At 48.5% G+C, this 14,992-nt stretch overlaps 1 protein-coding gene across 1 annotated transcript in view; it reads right to left on the bottom strand.

The window, feature by feature from the left end:
* The window catches only part of SPO11 (SPO11 initiator of meiotic double strand breaks), a 367,632-nt gene that overhangs the window by 183,076 nt on the left and 169,564 nt on the right, over nt 1-14,992 (bottom strand). The window contains exon 5 of the mRNA XM_086951746.1: nt 2,991-3,057. Coding sequence (XP_086807872.1) covers nt 2,991-3,057 — 67 coding nt within the window. The remainder of the gene's footprint in view (nt 1-2,990; nt 3,058-14,992) is intronic.

Raw genomic sequence — 14,992 nt, 5'->3', positions numbered from 1 at the left:
TTATGCGGGTCGCAGAAATCTTGCAGGAGTACAGAAGCACTGGGAAAATGTACTTAAAATGTGGAGTGGGAGTTCATGGGAGTTGGCTGCCTGCGAGGGTTTGGTCACAGGGCTTGGCCACAGCAGAGCCCTGCACCCAGCCCAATACCATGCACAGCATTAGCCTTGTGCAGCAGTGAATTGGGCGCCCGTGAATGGGTGTGTGCAGGGCTTAGGCACAGGCCAGGCTCTGCACCCAACACCACATGCAGGTCGGTGGGTTTGCCACCTACCGGGGTTTGGGTATAGTAATTAGATCTTATTTTACATTACCAAACACCAGAAAAACCCTGATATAACTGAAACTTGTGCCCCACCATCCTCTGCTTATGACCTCACTGACAGCATCACTCATTACATGCTCAATTAAATCATAGATGACATGATGGTAACATTTTAAATGACATAACTGATGACAACACTAGGCATGGTGGGGCATGGTGGGGGGCACGAGTTCTAGTTAGCTTAGTAATGACATTTTCACCTAACTATAACATCACTTTAACCTTTGTTTTTATCAGTGAAGATAGATCAGCAAACAGCATCTTGCAAGCTAATAGCTTTCACTCCATTTTTTTGTAAAGAAAACAAACAATGGGATCCTAAGAGCTCACAGAATATGCAGTCATGAGGACTTGTTTTTATAAAGAACATTGGTAAAAAGATTGAAAGATTGCAGGCTAGAGGCTAAAGACAATGTATTTTAAAGACTGCTGTAGAAAAGGCTAAATGAGAGAACAGGGAGGAGTTATAATGAGGGAGGAAAGACACTTAGAAATAGGTGTCAGTCTAATTACAACCTGTAGTATTCAACATCATAAAGTAAGAATAATCATGGATAGGCACAGGAAGGTGATAATATTACAGCCAGTGATAGGACAATTGATATCTAGAAGACCAGCCATAAAAATTGTAAAGTACTATCGATAAAAGACAGAGGTATATAGTGATCTTGCAACAAAGAGGCGTAAATGGCCAAAGGAAATGTATGGTTTCAAGTGTTGCAAAAGCTGTAAAGCTTGTAAACATAGTGTAGACTGCAAAGAATATTTTACACTTTTCTCCAACATTCCTAAAGAACAAAAATAAAATTCCAACATGTGAAACAGATCATGTTGTATATATGCTGATGTGATCATGCTGAAAGAGCTATCTATAGAGAACTATTTTGCAGGCTCACAAAAGAATTTTACAAAATATAAGGGCAATAAGAAATCATGCAGCTTTGAGAAATGACATGAAGGGAAGGAAGACCTCCTCAATAGTCTATTATTGACAGTGTATATAAACCTAGGAAGAGGGAAACTAGATAATTAGCATTCAGAAGGCTAGAGTCTAAATGGAACTAGACACAAAGGAACTCAGAGAGTTGAAAATAGAAGATTTGTGCACTCACAAAATATGGTAACTGTCTTTTTCTGTTAAGAGCAGCTTGCAAATGTTTGGGAATTCTTTGATTTCTAGCTTTTTAAAATAAAATCTTTTCTTTTACCTGAAAAAATATCAAACTGACCTAGGGGACAGCTGAATAAAAATCAATGTAAAATAAACTACTGATAAGCACAATTGATGGTAATATATTCAGCGTGCCCACTGGAGCGGAATGTATCATTATTCACCATTGTATTGATAGTTGCCTGTTACTCATGATGGATTCAATATGAAGTCGTTGCAATTATTGTTGTGAGAAATAAATCAATTCATTACAAATATTGATTTCTTGTAAAAGTGCCCCGCCTGGGAACAATGTACATGTGATCAATTGATGAATGGGCATGAGGTACCTAATCGCAACAGCTTCAAATTGTGTTTGTAATAGACTGTTGGTAACACTTTTTTTAGCCTAATAATAATTGTGTATGCGTGTATTGTTGAGATTCATCCAAGGATGTTACTGCTTCAATATAAGATACATATTATTTATAAAGAAATATTTTTAGATGTAGTTTAATGATAAGAAATGAATTATGTAGGTGTACCATAAGAAAAGAATATTGTGTGCAATAACACTAACAATACTTTCTATGTCTATAGGATTATGTCACTGGTTGGGTGGTATAAATAATGCAAATATAAACATGGCTGCTCACCCTGAAGTAGGGCTCTGTGTAACCAGAATGCATTAAGTTGTTTGTGAACAAAAGGATTTGCAGCACATATATACATTGTGTGCAGTGTAGGTTGACCTGCGGCCAGGCCCTGCTCCAAACTCTACATCAGCCCTACTGCAGACAGCTCATCTCCACTGTGAACACTCTTCAGCCCTGTGTATCTGGTTTGGACGCAGGCCCTGGCCTGCAGCAAGGTCCTCCAACTAAAGTATCACTGGTGGCCAACTCCTACTGCACGAGTCCTTCGGCTAAATGCAGAATGTGTTATACTTTTGTGTTTTTAGTGAAAAATCATTTTCCCATATTTTTCCTTAATTTTTCATATATTTTCTTTGAAATGTGGCTGCAAATTAATGGGCTTTCAGCACAAAATTGTGGCTTTCTCCTTCACCTAAAATGACTGCTGGTAAATTTGTCCACCTAAAATAACAGCTGGTGAGATCCACCAGTTTTCGTGAAAATTGTGATTTACGTGCTTAGAACCTTTTTTGGGCTTCTAGGTATGTATTACATGCCTCTGGGTGCTTCTCAGAACGCTACTTGGTCAGGCACCACTGATTGTACACCACCCAAACCATGGCTGGGATTTTTATTTCCCTTGCCAAGAAAATTTTGAGTCAGTGCTGTGACTCACGAGTTTCAATACGATTGAAAAAACGTTGAGGCCCTCTTCAGCAAACCAAATCAAAAAAAAATTTAAAAACGTTGCTGACGAGTTGCGTGCGAGTCGTGATGTGCGATAAAACGGCAGAGATATAAAAAGCGTTAACCCATTCAGCATCTAGTAACGTAAATACATTCATTAACATTCCGAAAAAGTAATGATTAGAAAACAATTACCTCTTAGTTGCGTAGGTATTTTTCTGCACCATCTTGTAAATCATGGATAGTATTTTAAGAATGAGAGCTGTAACACAAAACATGCCAAGCCGTGAATTATGGCACAAGAGAAATATTAAGCTCACCAGGCACTCAATTTGGAAGTTATTTAGATTTATGTTGGCAGTGTAACGCAATACATTCTTGAGTGCTATGAACTAAAATAACAAATGTGTCTAAAATAGTGTTTGTAATAAGTGATTTGTTCACCTAAAATGTACAATCTAGCCAAATCGCATTTCCATCAAATTATTATAGCATGGGTAAACGATGAAACCAAATCTTAGTGGGTTTTATGCATCCTTCGAAAACAATTTAATGGTGATGCTAATTTAATTTAACAGATCTTTAATGTAATCTGATCTCCATGTAAAAAGTAAGGATATTTTGAACATGCATGAGGAAAAGTTACTCATATGCAATTCTAGACCTACATCATGGGCATTTTCTCTGACTTCAGAAATGATAGGATATCTCCACGCATAGATACGGATTCTGTCTTTGAAAAATAAAAAGCATGAAAGGTTTATATATGGTAATGGTAACCCACTTTTAAGAGCCGCGGCCAGAGCAGCATGTAACAGCAGTGTCCTATGCAGTTGTATAGACCCATGAAATGTAGAACATGTCCCACTGAAGAAAGGGGCGCAGGGGGTTATTCTCATCACACCACAGGCTTATGCATACCTCTCCACAAGGGTAAAAATGTTTTTCTTGAAAACTATGCCAGAGCCATTGACAAACCAAGAAGTAAGGCCAGTTTTTAAAGAAAAGGCGACTGTTTGCAGACCTTAGATTATTCTCTATGAGAGGAGGGCCCACTTCAGAGGGGCTGGAAGACCGGAGGGGGTGGGCACGAGAAAGGAGGGGTAAATGGTATATAGATATCAGGTGTATATGTATATGTGTGGTTTGTATGACTGTGAATAAGTATATCATAGTGTGCATTTTTATGTGCATTGTTTTGCGTGTGTGCGCATGTATTTGTGTTGATTTTGGCGTATGTAATATTTTGATGTGCATCTGCATTTGTGTGTGTCTGGCCTGCCATTCACACTGTGCCACGATTTCACAAACGGTTAAATCACTCATCAGAAGGCCACCTGGTGAAGAATCACATTCACAGAGTGACCAGCATGAGTTGGAAAGCCTTGCACAGACTAGGTTTCAAGCTGAGTGATGAATGATGCACAGCTCAGCTTTATTTAAAACCTGTCCATAACAGGGAAGGTGGCTCCATGGGAGCTTCTTTCTTGGGTGGGACAGAGTTAGTGTGGCTGTTTAGGCAGTGTAGAGTAAAAAGCCACACTCTCCTTATACCCACCCCTCGTCTCCTTATTCCCTATGCAATCATAGGGCGAAAATAATTGTAGGGTTAGATCCAGTGTAAGGCTGGTGTCTGGAGATGAGTGTCACAGAGCTCTCGCTAGCCAGTTCAATAGGAAGAGAAAGACCTACTTGGAGATTATCACATAAAAAGAAATCACTGATTATAAAGAATACATAGAGGTATTTTGAGGTGTATCTCACAGGCTCTTTCTGGTGATGGTTCAGCTGCCCTGCATAAAAGAAGTTGTGGGTGGAGAGGTGGTAATGGTAAGGGTATATGAAGTGCTGTTAATCCACTGCTACTGTGCAAAAACGAGTCCTGTCACATTTCCCTGTTCCGCAGCCGCTCAAGTCATGGCTTCCCACATCGCACACTGGTACTTGGTCCAATAAATCCCAGCACAAAACTACAGACGACAGGCTTAAAATAAAAAACTCAAACGAAGGAGCCAGTCACACGTGGATTCGAGGGAGAATAAACAGGAGAGGGGGGTGAGGCGGTGATGAATATAACCCCCAAACTCTGCCCACTCCCACATACATGCAATCCCCCCACATTGTATTCCTTATTATAAATAAGCCAACGTGCACACTTATCTTTTGGTGGTCGTTTGTTGACCGCAGTTTTATTAGGAATACATTCATATATTTGCGTACTTGGTATCACATACCATCAGTCATCATTGGTGAACGGTCATATATGCGCCACCCTCTTAAGCATATCATTATACATTACATTTGCCATAAATCATTTGTCTCTGTAAATTGTACTGACAATTCCTTGTATAGCATATTTGTAGGCTTGTATGGTCTCTTGGCCCTTCGGGACGTTCCTTTGTTCGGTTGGGTTTGCCAGCTCTTTGCTTCTGTCCCGGAGTTAGGCCACACTCGCTACCTTGTCCAACTCTTGTTGTGCCCTGCCAATCGCCGGGGGCTGGGCTGGGAGCACGGTCTCTGTTTGCTACCCTCCCTCAGTAGGCCAACTCACCCAGCTGTGAGACATCCCAAAGTGAGTGGTCCTTCCCACCGCCCTTAGGCCCAGTCACCCAGCCGTGAGGCATCCCAAGGTGAGTGGTCCCATTTCGGCACACCTCCCTCTAGTGTGCCTCCCTACCAACCAATATCCCCATCGTACTTCGCCATGCCGTCAGGGAGGCTTTCGTCTTCCTGCGGCTCCCCCCTTCTCCTCAAACCTTTCATCTGCAACCTGCTAAAGCCATGGCGCCCCACCGGTTGTTCCAGAAAATTCTCATACCTTCCTCAGCTAGATGTTCCCCATCTTTCGCGTAGAATTCGGGGCGGCCAGTGTGTATGAGCCCCTGCCTCCCCGTTTCACAGCCATTGGTTCTACCGAATTTGCTTGTGGTGAGGTTCAGTTTGTTCCGGGAGGTCTCTACCGCTTTCTGCAAATTGGCCCTGCGCCATTAATTTCTGATGATCAGCTCCAACGAAATCCTGGTGGTGCTCTCAAAGGCCCTGGCTGCCTCTGTGAGATCCCTCGACATGTCGTTGAGGAGTGCTTTACTCCCCTGCCTGGCCAAATCAAGGCCACGGGACAGGTGGGCCTGCACCCCTGACCTGGATTTCTTGGAGTTAGTAGCCCACTGTATGAATTGCTTGGTTGCCCTGCGCGTGGCTCCTACATTCCCCAGGGACTGGATGCCTCCTACCCGCATTACAGTGTCCACATATGTCTCTATCTTCTAGCCGTTTCTGGGGCGAGTGCCTGCCGGCCAGCTCTGACAGTCTTACGTGATGATGTTTATGAGTGAGCCCACACTTTAACTACGTCAGGCGCCTGGCGAATGCCCTGCCTGCTGGACTTACCCTGGCTGCAAAGCTCTTTCGTAGGACCCACCCCTAGTGCGGAGATCACCAATTCCGTGCTCATGTGGGAGAGGAGGGATCCCTCCACTCTACCCACAGCCCTCTCCATCTCAATTTTCTTTGCCACCACCACTGGGTGCTGCAATGCTGATTTTAGGTTACTGGTACAGGTCGGGGGCAGAGGGCCTGAAAATGGGTTGGGGAAACCTTCCCTGAAGCCACAAACTAGAATTGCAGCGTCCGTCTTATTAAGATATCTGTTTACTAACTTGTGCAACTGGTGAGTGTTGATAGGGGGTCATGCTAGCCTATATTTCCAACCCCCTGTTGGCCCCCTCGTGGCATCTGCGTGCCCCTCGTTGCTTCTTTTTCTCTTTTTTGTCTCCCTTGTGCTCCCCCTGCGCTTACACCCTGCTGCCGGGGGTCCCCCCCAACAGGAGGAGCAGATGTGTTGGAACTTGCATGAAGCCCGGTAGGTGCATCCATCTGCCTCAAATTTCCAGCAGATTGCTGGTGCCCCATTAGTATGCAGTGCTTCCCACGCGCCGGACTGTCTGGGCTTTTGTGGAGGCCCCCCTTTTCCCTTGTAGAAGGACCCTCGAAAGGACTGCTCGCTCCTCCCTGCCCTAGACCTGGCCTCCTTAGCTCCCATCATTTTATGAATAAAACCAGAGACGTCCTCCTCCATCTCTGGGTGTGTCTTCATTTTTAGCCTGAAACCCTTATCGTATTCTAGCCAGGCATTGCCTGGGAATTGCATCTGTGCATTATGAATGTTGGCTTCGTACAGCCATAGGTCGGCTGCGCTGCGCAGGAATTCCTCCACTATGATGCATGCCCTGATTCTGAATGCATCCAGCCAGTTGTCTAAGTTCCTTTCCTTGCGCTCCCTTCGCCTTTCCCTCCTATCCTCATCCTTCTTATTGCATGTTGTAAGGTCCAGCCCTTCTTATTGTATTTCTAGCAGGGAGAAAATGTAAACAAACTCTTTTCTCCAAATTCTCTCCTTGACCGCTATTGGTATGAGGCTCGCCAGACCTGTGGCCCTGGTGGACAGTGATGCTGGACCGGGTGATGGCCGCCCATAGGGTTCCGCTGTCTGTGGTAAAGCGGGCGTGTTGCCTGGTGTGGCTGCGCCCCCCCAGGCCGCTAATGGTGACCCTGTTTCTCCACTGGCCTCTTGCGCACCCTGGCCCCATACTGTGTTCTGACGTGCCTGGCCCGGATCTAATAGGTGCCAGGGCAGTCCAGAAAACTCTTCCTCTGCCCCTGTCGCTACCTCTCTCTGCGTGCCCCCTGTCTCCCTTCTACTTGGGCCCCCACCGCTCCCGTGCCCTGCCTGTCTAAACCTCTCAGCAACAGCGGCGCCATGGTTTTAAAACATTCTTGCACTATCGCACTGATATGCTCACCACTTGCTGCTGAGTCTATCTTCCCCCTGCCCGGTCCCACCACAGCCGTGTTGGCTACAGGTGGCTGGGTCCTCTTCTGGGGAGCCTTCTTGGAAGCTGCTGCTTCTGCCAGTTTTGCTGGGGCCCGCCTTTTTCTCTTGGCAGCCGGGGCGTTGGTGTGGTTCCGCTGGTGGTTGCTTGTCCCCTCTCCGGCATCGTCCAACAAGTGGGGCTGCAGCCAGTCGCTGCCGCGGACCTCCGATGCCGCCTGGATCCTTCCCAGCAGGTCACCGAGATCCTCCTGCTGCTGTGTATTCCCCCTTTTCGCCATTCTTTGCGTTGCTGCTGAAATGCCCAAGGCCGGGTGGTGCCGCCCGATAAGTGCACCAAGTGGAGCTAATGTCCCCCACGTTCTGCAAGCTCGGGGTGGGGTGCTGCCACCGTCTTTTCTGCACCAAAGCACTTTATCTTATCCCTAAAAAGGCCCTGTTGCCTTGAAAAGCTGGGGTGGGGTGGGGTGCTGCCACCGTCTTTTCTGCACCAAAGCACTTTATCTTATCCCTAAAAAGGCCCTGTTGCCTTGAAAAGCTGGGGTGGGGTGGGGTGCTGCCACCGTCTTTTCTGCACCAAAGCACTTTATCTTATCCATAAAAAGGCCCTGTTGCCTTGAAAAGCTGGGGTGGGGTGGGGTGCTGCCACCATTTTTATGCACCCAAAAAAACAATGCCCTTATCGTTTGCCTTATCTGCTGCTCTGGCCTTTAAGCCACACTCAGGCCTCCTATGGACGCGTGCCTGCTCAACCGCTCCGCCAAGCGTGAAGCCTGAGGTGACTTTGATCCTGCGCTTATTGCTGTCTCGACAGCTGGGCCCGTGAGCGCGCCTGTGATTCTCAATTGCCCGGCACCTGTCTCTTTAAGCATGCTCTTCGTCACTGAGGTGCGCGCTGGGCAAAAAGACTGGGAGTGAGTCCGATTGCTATCTGAGTCTCCGGCCCACTCTTCCCGTGCTCCGCTGTCTGGCTGGCTCGGACTTACCGTCCAAAAAACGAAAAAGAACTTCTCCTAGACTCTTATATAACAATAGGTAATATATCCTTCAGTGATTCCCAGGCGGTGCAGGGCGGCTACAGGTCTTGCCTACCAAAAATGTTTGCAGCAGTCTGGTCCGGAGGCGCTGGAGGCCGGGGGTAGGCACCCGGTCGTCCTTTTTCCGTCTGGACACCCCGGGCTTGCCGGCGCTCTAGTTGCAGGCTGGTCAGGTGACGCATGAGGTCTGGGTGGGCACCCATCGTCCTTTCTCTGCCCTGGACTATACTGGAGGCTGGGGTAGGCACCCGGTCGCCCTTCCTCCTATCTTCGCGCTGGAGGACGGGGTAGGCACCCGGTCGTCCTTTCACCTCATGCCCGCCTTCCGCTGTCTTGGGGCTCGCCTGCAGTTATTCTCAGGCAGCTCGGGGCAGGCTTTAGTTCCAATGCTCACCTCCAACCGCCTGCAGCTTGGTCCGGTGGCGCTAGAGGCCGGGGTAGGCACCCAGTCGTCCTTCCTCCTTCTGGGCTCGCCGGCCCTCGATGCAGGCTAGTCCGGTGGCGCTGGAGGCAGGGGTAGGTGCCCGGTCGTACTTTTCCGCTATGGATTCGCCGGCCCTCGAAGCCGGCTGGCCCGGTGATGCTGGAGGCCGGGGTAGACAGCACCCGGTCGTCCTTCCCTCGTTCTGGATCCCTTCCTCTCATTGATGGAGGTCACAACTTTGCTCCCCCTCATGGGGCGACCGTCGTCAGTTTCGGGGTGCAGTTTCGCCGTCGGTTCGAAGGAGGAGCCCCTCCTGCAATGTTCCTTTTTGCTGGGGCTCGCTTCTTCACCAGGTACCAGAATTTTCTCGCCGACGCTGCTCCCCCGCTCCAAAAGATAGGAGCTTACCCGGGAGAGCAGCCCTCATATCCCCCCCTTGCGCTTTCCCGCCTAGCTCATGGTATCCCCTCATTTGGGCCGGCTCCTCTCTGGCGTCCGCCGCTTGGGGGGGGGTGCGGTGTTGTTCTCCGCTCAGGGGGCGCTTCTAGATACCACAAACCGGTTTTGTTCAGGGGCTCGGCATCGGTTATGGCGACGGCCCTTGATGCCCCCGTTGGGTGCGGCCTCTGCTAGAAATAGTACAGCCACACTCCCACTCCCCCTACAAGAAAGGAGAAAGGGGGCAGAGAGAAGTGTGGGACAATGTGAAGTATGTGTCTGTGTATAATAATTCTGTGTGATCTACATGTGTGTGTGTGTTAGACGAAATGCAGTCACAGATCGGCTTCTCTGATAGAGAGGAGGAACAAGAAAGATGCAAACTACATGAAAAGGGACAGTGCAGTCATGTATCAGCTGCCCTATTAAACAGGTGGAAGGCAGGAATCTTGGTGTTGCATGTGTGTATCTGTGTATTGCATGGTGTACGTATGTGTAGTTGTATATGTGCTTGTTAGCAGACGTGCAACGCCCATTGGGCTCAAAGGGCTTCAGCACCACCTCCCCGGCCCCCGTCGTGTGTGCTGAGACAGCTTCCCAGGCGGGCGACTGTCCTATTGCAGCCGCACCTGAGTACTTCACAGGTCTTTAAAAGACCATTTACTTATTAACAAGGCTTTGTTGTGTTTTCACCCCTTCTTAGAGCCCCTCCATCTCCACTCTGCCAATGCTGGAAGAATTACCCTACCCCAAATTTTTATTAGCGCCCCGTCTCCCCCCCGCCCCCCCTCGAGATCTGGCTCTAGTTGCGCCTCTGTTTGTTAGTGTATATATATAATTTTGCATCATGGATGTACATCAAAAAAGAGGAGCCCATACTCGAAGCAGGAAGTACAATTAAAGCAGAGTTTAAGCTACTCATCTGGGCATTCACTTTGTAGCCTACTGTACCAGAAGCTTTCATATTAGATCTATGAGGGATGCTTCTGCAGACCCGCAAAGCTGGGGCAGGCAGAGGTGGGGTGGATGAGGTTTTGACTGAAGGCAACATCATTATCTGTTTATGACAGGATAGAAGGGACAAGACTGTGGCCTGCCATTTGCCAGTAGGTGGGCCTGAGAGCAAAGATGTGGATTTGAGTTTGTCGCCAGCTTATGTTTGGAGGTCTGTGTGCTAAACCATAGCAGCTCACAGCAGAGCAGTATGGACTGTTATCAACCCTTGATTAGAAGTTGGGAGGGCAGGTCAATAATGCCACAGAGCTGCAGCAGAAGCCTGTAGACACCATCTTTAGTGTGGCTTTTGAACCTTATTTGTAGGTTTCAAATTTTCGGTTCCATCTCCCAGTGCCTCACTGATGAGAGACAGCAACACTGCAGATGCCTGAGAGGTAGAGATGAACAAGTGGGAATGACATGAAGTGCCTCTACAAACCTCTAGCCTGCACTGTACTGCCCACCTCCTCTCTTTATCTTGAGTTTGGGGAGATGGCAGTGGAGGACGGACAAGAGTCCTGATGTCCTAGAGAAACTACTTGATATATGAGTGAGTCCCAGGGGCTTCTTTTGACACGAGAACAACAGCCCTCATTAGCGTCGTCAGCACATCAGACAGCAGGGAATATTTAAACAGTCCATAGAAACACATAGTTGAATGCGGGTTTTCCTTGGGGCAGGTCCCTTTACAGGGCAAGCATCGCTACAATCACCAAAAGGGCTTTGTCATCACTCATTGGTGTCAGAGGCGCATGGTATATACCAGCTGATGGTACAGCAGAGAAAGTGGAACTACTTTTAAGAAGACTAACACAACTGCTGCCCAATCAAGTCCTGTAACTAAGGCAACTGTGGAGAGCCATCCGGGCTCTCCCGTACAATGTATCTCCTGCATGCACTCCTCGGGGCAGGCTCGACCCGAGGAGATAAATAAACGATGGGATGCCGCTCGTGGTCTTCCCGCCATCACCACAGTACTGTTTGGCGTGTCATTCTTTCAGCGCGGTGCAACGCCTTATGCCCTTAGGCTATGCCGCGCTACACTGGCGACGAGGCCGGTCGAACTCTGGTGCTCAGTAACCCACCTGCAGAGTACGCAGTGTCATTCCACGACGCTACGTCAGCCGAGGGGTGAGGTCACACCCACCTTGCATGCCTGTTGCTGATGGCCCCGGCCATGCCTCTTGAGCCCTGACTCTGGCCGCTTCACCGTGCCCCCACAGGCCCCTCTGAAGTCGTGGCTGCCATCACCACCATCGAGTGCGTGCCGCGGACTGTGCGGTCTGAAGTACCGCTGCGGCACCTCGCCTTGCTTGGCCTTAGTGCCTGAAGTCGTCCTGCGCCCACCGGCACGCTCCAGGAGGCCTGGAGGGAGCATGCTCAAGTTGGCCACTGGCGCCAACGATGGCTTGTCTGCCTCACTGCTGGTGAGTCATCAGGGCCCCAGGGAAGCGCTGCAAGCGTACGTCCCAGTGCACCAGGCCCAAGTGTTCACGGCGGTTCGGAGCCCCAGGAGGGGAGTCAAAGAAAAATAAAGAGGAAGCACAGGGCGCTATGCGCAGCAAAGAGTGCCTGCAGCACCTGCTACCTGGGGGGCAGAGAAGGCCGCACTACCCCTCAAGGAAAGCCCAACAAAAAAAAAAGGGCGACACTTACCCCAGACCTGCCAGGCACATGCCCCCACGAGGACCTACATCAGCCCTTTGGACCCTACAGCACAGCGACTGCGACACTGCAACTGCGCACAAGCACACCAGAGCCATGAGCACGTCACCCCCAGTGGGCTTAGCAGGCCCGCAAGCCGATGTAGGTTGATCACAAAGAGGAGTCAATGCCCCACCTCCAGGACACACTCATGTAGCCGTCTCCCCACTACCCCCCTTCAGCGAAACAGCCATGGCGGCCCCACGATGGAAGGCATGGATAGGACAATTGAACCCTTTTTTTTAAGGTACCAGGGAGACCGATGGAACAGTAAAAATGTCACTGCCATATACTATGGTGGTGCTGAGATCAACGACCTTTCTGAAACACTATCCAGCACGGGGAACAGCAATGACTATGAGGCAGCTGTCGCCGCGCTCAACAGACATTCTGACACCCAGCTCAACTCTGACTTGAAGCGCTTCAAGTTGCGGCAAGCGACGCAGACAGACACCGAGTCAGTGGACATGTTCTATGCACGGCTGAGCAGACTAGCGAGCACGTGCACTTTCACTGACCCGAGAGAAGAGATACGCGTCCAAGTGACCCAAGAGTGCCGCTCAGCACTGCTGAGAAAACGTATTCTCCAAAAACCCAGAATATCTCTGGACGAGATCCTTATCTTAGTGCTGGTGTCACAAACTCTTGGAAGTTCGGGCGGGCGAAATGGAAACCGCCTTGCACCGAAGCACTGCTGTGCCCCAGACTCCCAGATATGCGTCTGTCAAAGTAGAGACAGTTGAAGCCATACAACGGCGCCCGAGCACCTTCCGTCCCACAGCATTCACCGAGCAGAGAGTGTGGCAACTGTGACGTAGGGGATGGGACAATTCAGGGGTCCCTCCCAGAGGTGGGGCTGGACAGTGGGAAGGATACTCCCATGTCCTTTGTCCAGTTTTGCACCAGAGCAGGAGCCAACGGTTTCCAGAACTGGTTCCAACTGGAGTATGCAAGGAGGGCACTAAATGTACCCTTCAAACAACCTAGTGGAGCAAGCACCCCCATCCTGACCCGATACATTATATATATCCTGTCTGAAAGGTGGTCACAACTCCCTGTGACAGGAAACGTATTGTCCTACCTTCCCATACTTGAGCTTGGCTCAGCAGCAGGAGGGCTAAATCGTGTCTGTGGTAGACAGCATCCATAGTTTGCTGTCAGACTCTGGACGACTGGTACCGAGAGCACAGAGAGCTTCCCGGAGGAGCCCCACAGTGCATGGGATCATACCTCCAACACCGATTTCAACATTTTCACGGTGCTGGGGGTACGATTCCAACATGTTTGATTCCAAACATGCCAGGGTTCGTTACAGCCAGTTGAGAGTTAGCCATCGCGTAATGACGCATGGCCACTCTATGTATCGTAACGGCTGATGCATATACAAAGGGAGAGAGCGTTTACAACGCTGGTAGTACCACACGGGTTAATAACAACACGGACGTTACATCATCCGCATTGTTACCATGCATGGCTTTACATCGCAAGTCGTTTCAACAAGGGATTGTGTTGGATTTTAAGTCCAACACATTCCCTGCTGTTGCGCTAACTGGAGTAGGAATAGTAATTTAGCCATCTAGGGCAAGTCGTAGAAATGACTTGCGATGTAATGCCATGCATGGTAACAACGAGGACGATGTAACGTCTGCATTGTAACCTTCAGCTAAGTATTTGTTTGTGTTGTAATGTCATATATTCACTTACAACGCCTGGAAAATGGACTCTGATGTTTGTAGGGGTGTCCAGCTCATGCAGGGGTATCCTCACACGTAAAACCAAGCACCCTACCTTCAGGATTGAAAGGCCTGCTTTAGGGGTGATTTATAGGTTTTAAGTGTAGTGACCTCAGATATAGGAAAACTTATATTTGTAGTAAGTGGTGCTATCACCAGCTCACAGGATGCAATGACAGGCCTGTAGTCATAATTTGAGTGTCTCCCAGGAGTGGCATAATACATATCTCAATTCATGGGGAACACCTGGTGTACCTATGCCCTGGGTACCTTATTACCATAATCTAGGGACTTACAAGGGTACACCAGTAACCAATCTAGGAGGTACCTTAGTACCCGGCCCATTTAGAGTGAAAGTGTGCTAATATTCTTCTCTATCATCACCAGGCTAAGCCAGGTTTTACCTTGCGGTGAGGGACAGAAAAAAGACAAATATTAACACCCACACACAGTGAAAAGAATTCCTGGGTTTTGGGGTCAATAGTTATTCGTTTTTTTCAATAACAAACTCCCACTTAGGGAGTTTATTTTTGACACACACAAACTGTGGTGAACCGCCGTCAAAAGCAAGGTGGCTGTCCACCAAACCTTTTGTACCTTGAGCAGAACCAAGATGATGGTGGTTCTTATCAAGTTTCAGAGATCATTGGCGGGCAATCGTCTCTAAATTTAGCAGGCAGTTATTTATCAGTGTGGTGGACATAATGTTCCCCAACATTATCTACAGATAAGTTGTGGTATATACATTAGTCACACCCTGTCACTCTTCACAGCTCACTTTGGTAAGTTTGTCATGTCAAAATCTGAGCTTGCCCAAGAGTCTTGGGACGTCTAACTGGGTGGGGTATGGCATAATATACCTAAGAGTGTCTTAAGTGTACAAAATAAAGACACATTGTGTAAAATAAAGTTAAATTGGTACAGAATACCACATAGGGTAGGTAGGATGTTTTTGGGTATAGAGACCAAGTGCTGATGGTAGTGTTGTGAGATGGGAGATTATGTGCATGATTGGTGGAACTGTTCTCATGTAT

This window comes from Lissotriton vulgaris, unplaced genomic scaffold (genome assembly GCF_964263255.1).
Source record: "Lissotriton vulgaris unplaced genomic scaffold, aLisVul1.2 SCAFFOLD_2063, whole genome shotgun sequence".
NCBI lineage: Eukaryota > Metazoa > Chordata > Amphibia > Caudata > Salamandridae > Lissotriton > Lissotriton vulgaris.
Note: the sequence above shows the minus strand (reverse complement) of the source record. Positions and strands in the feature narration are given on the sequence as shown.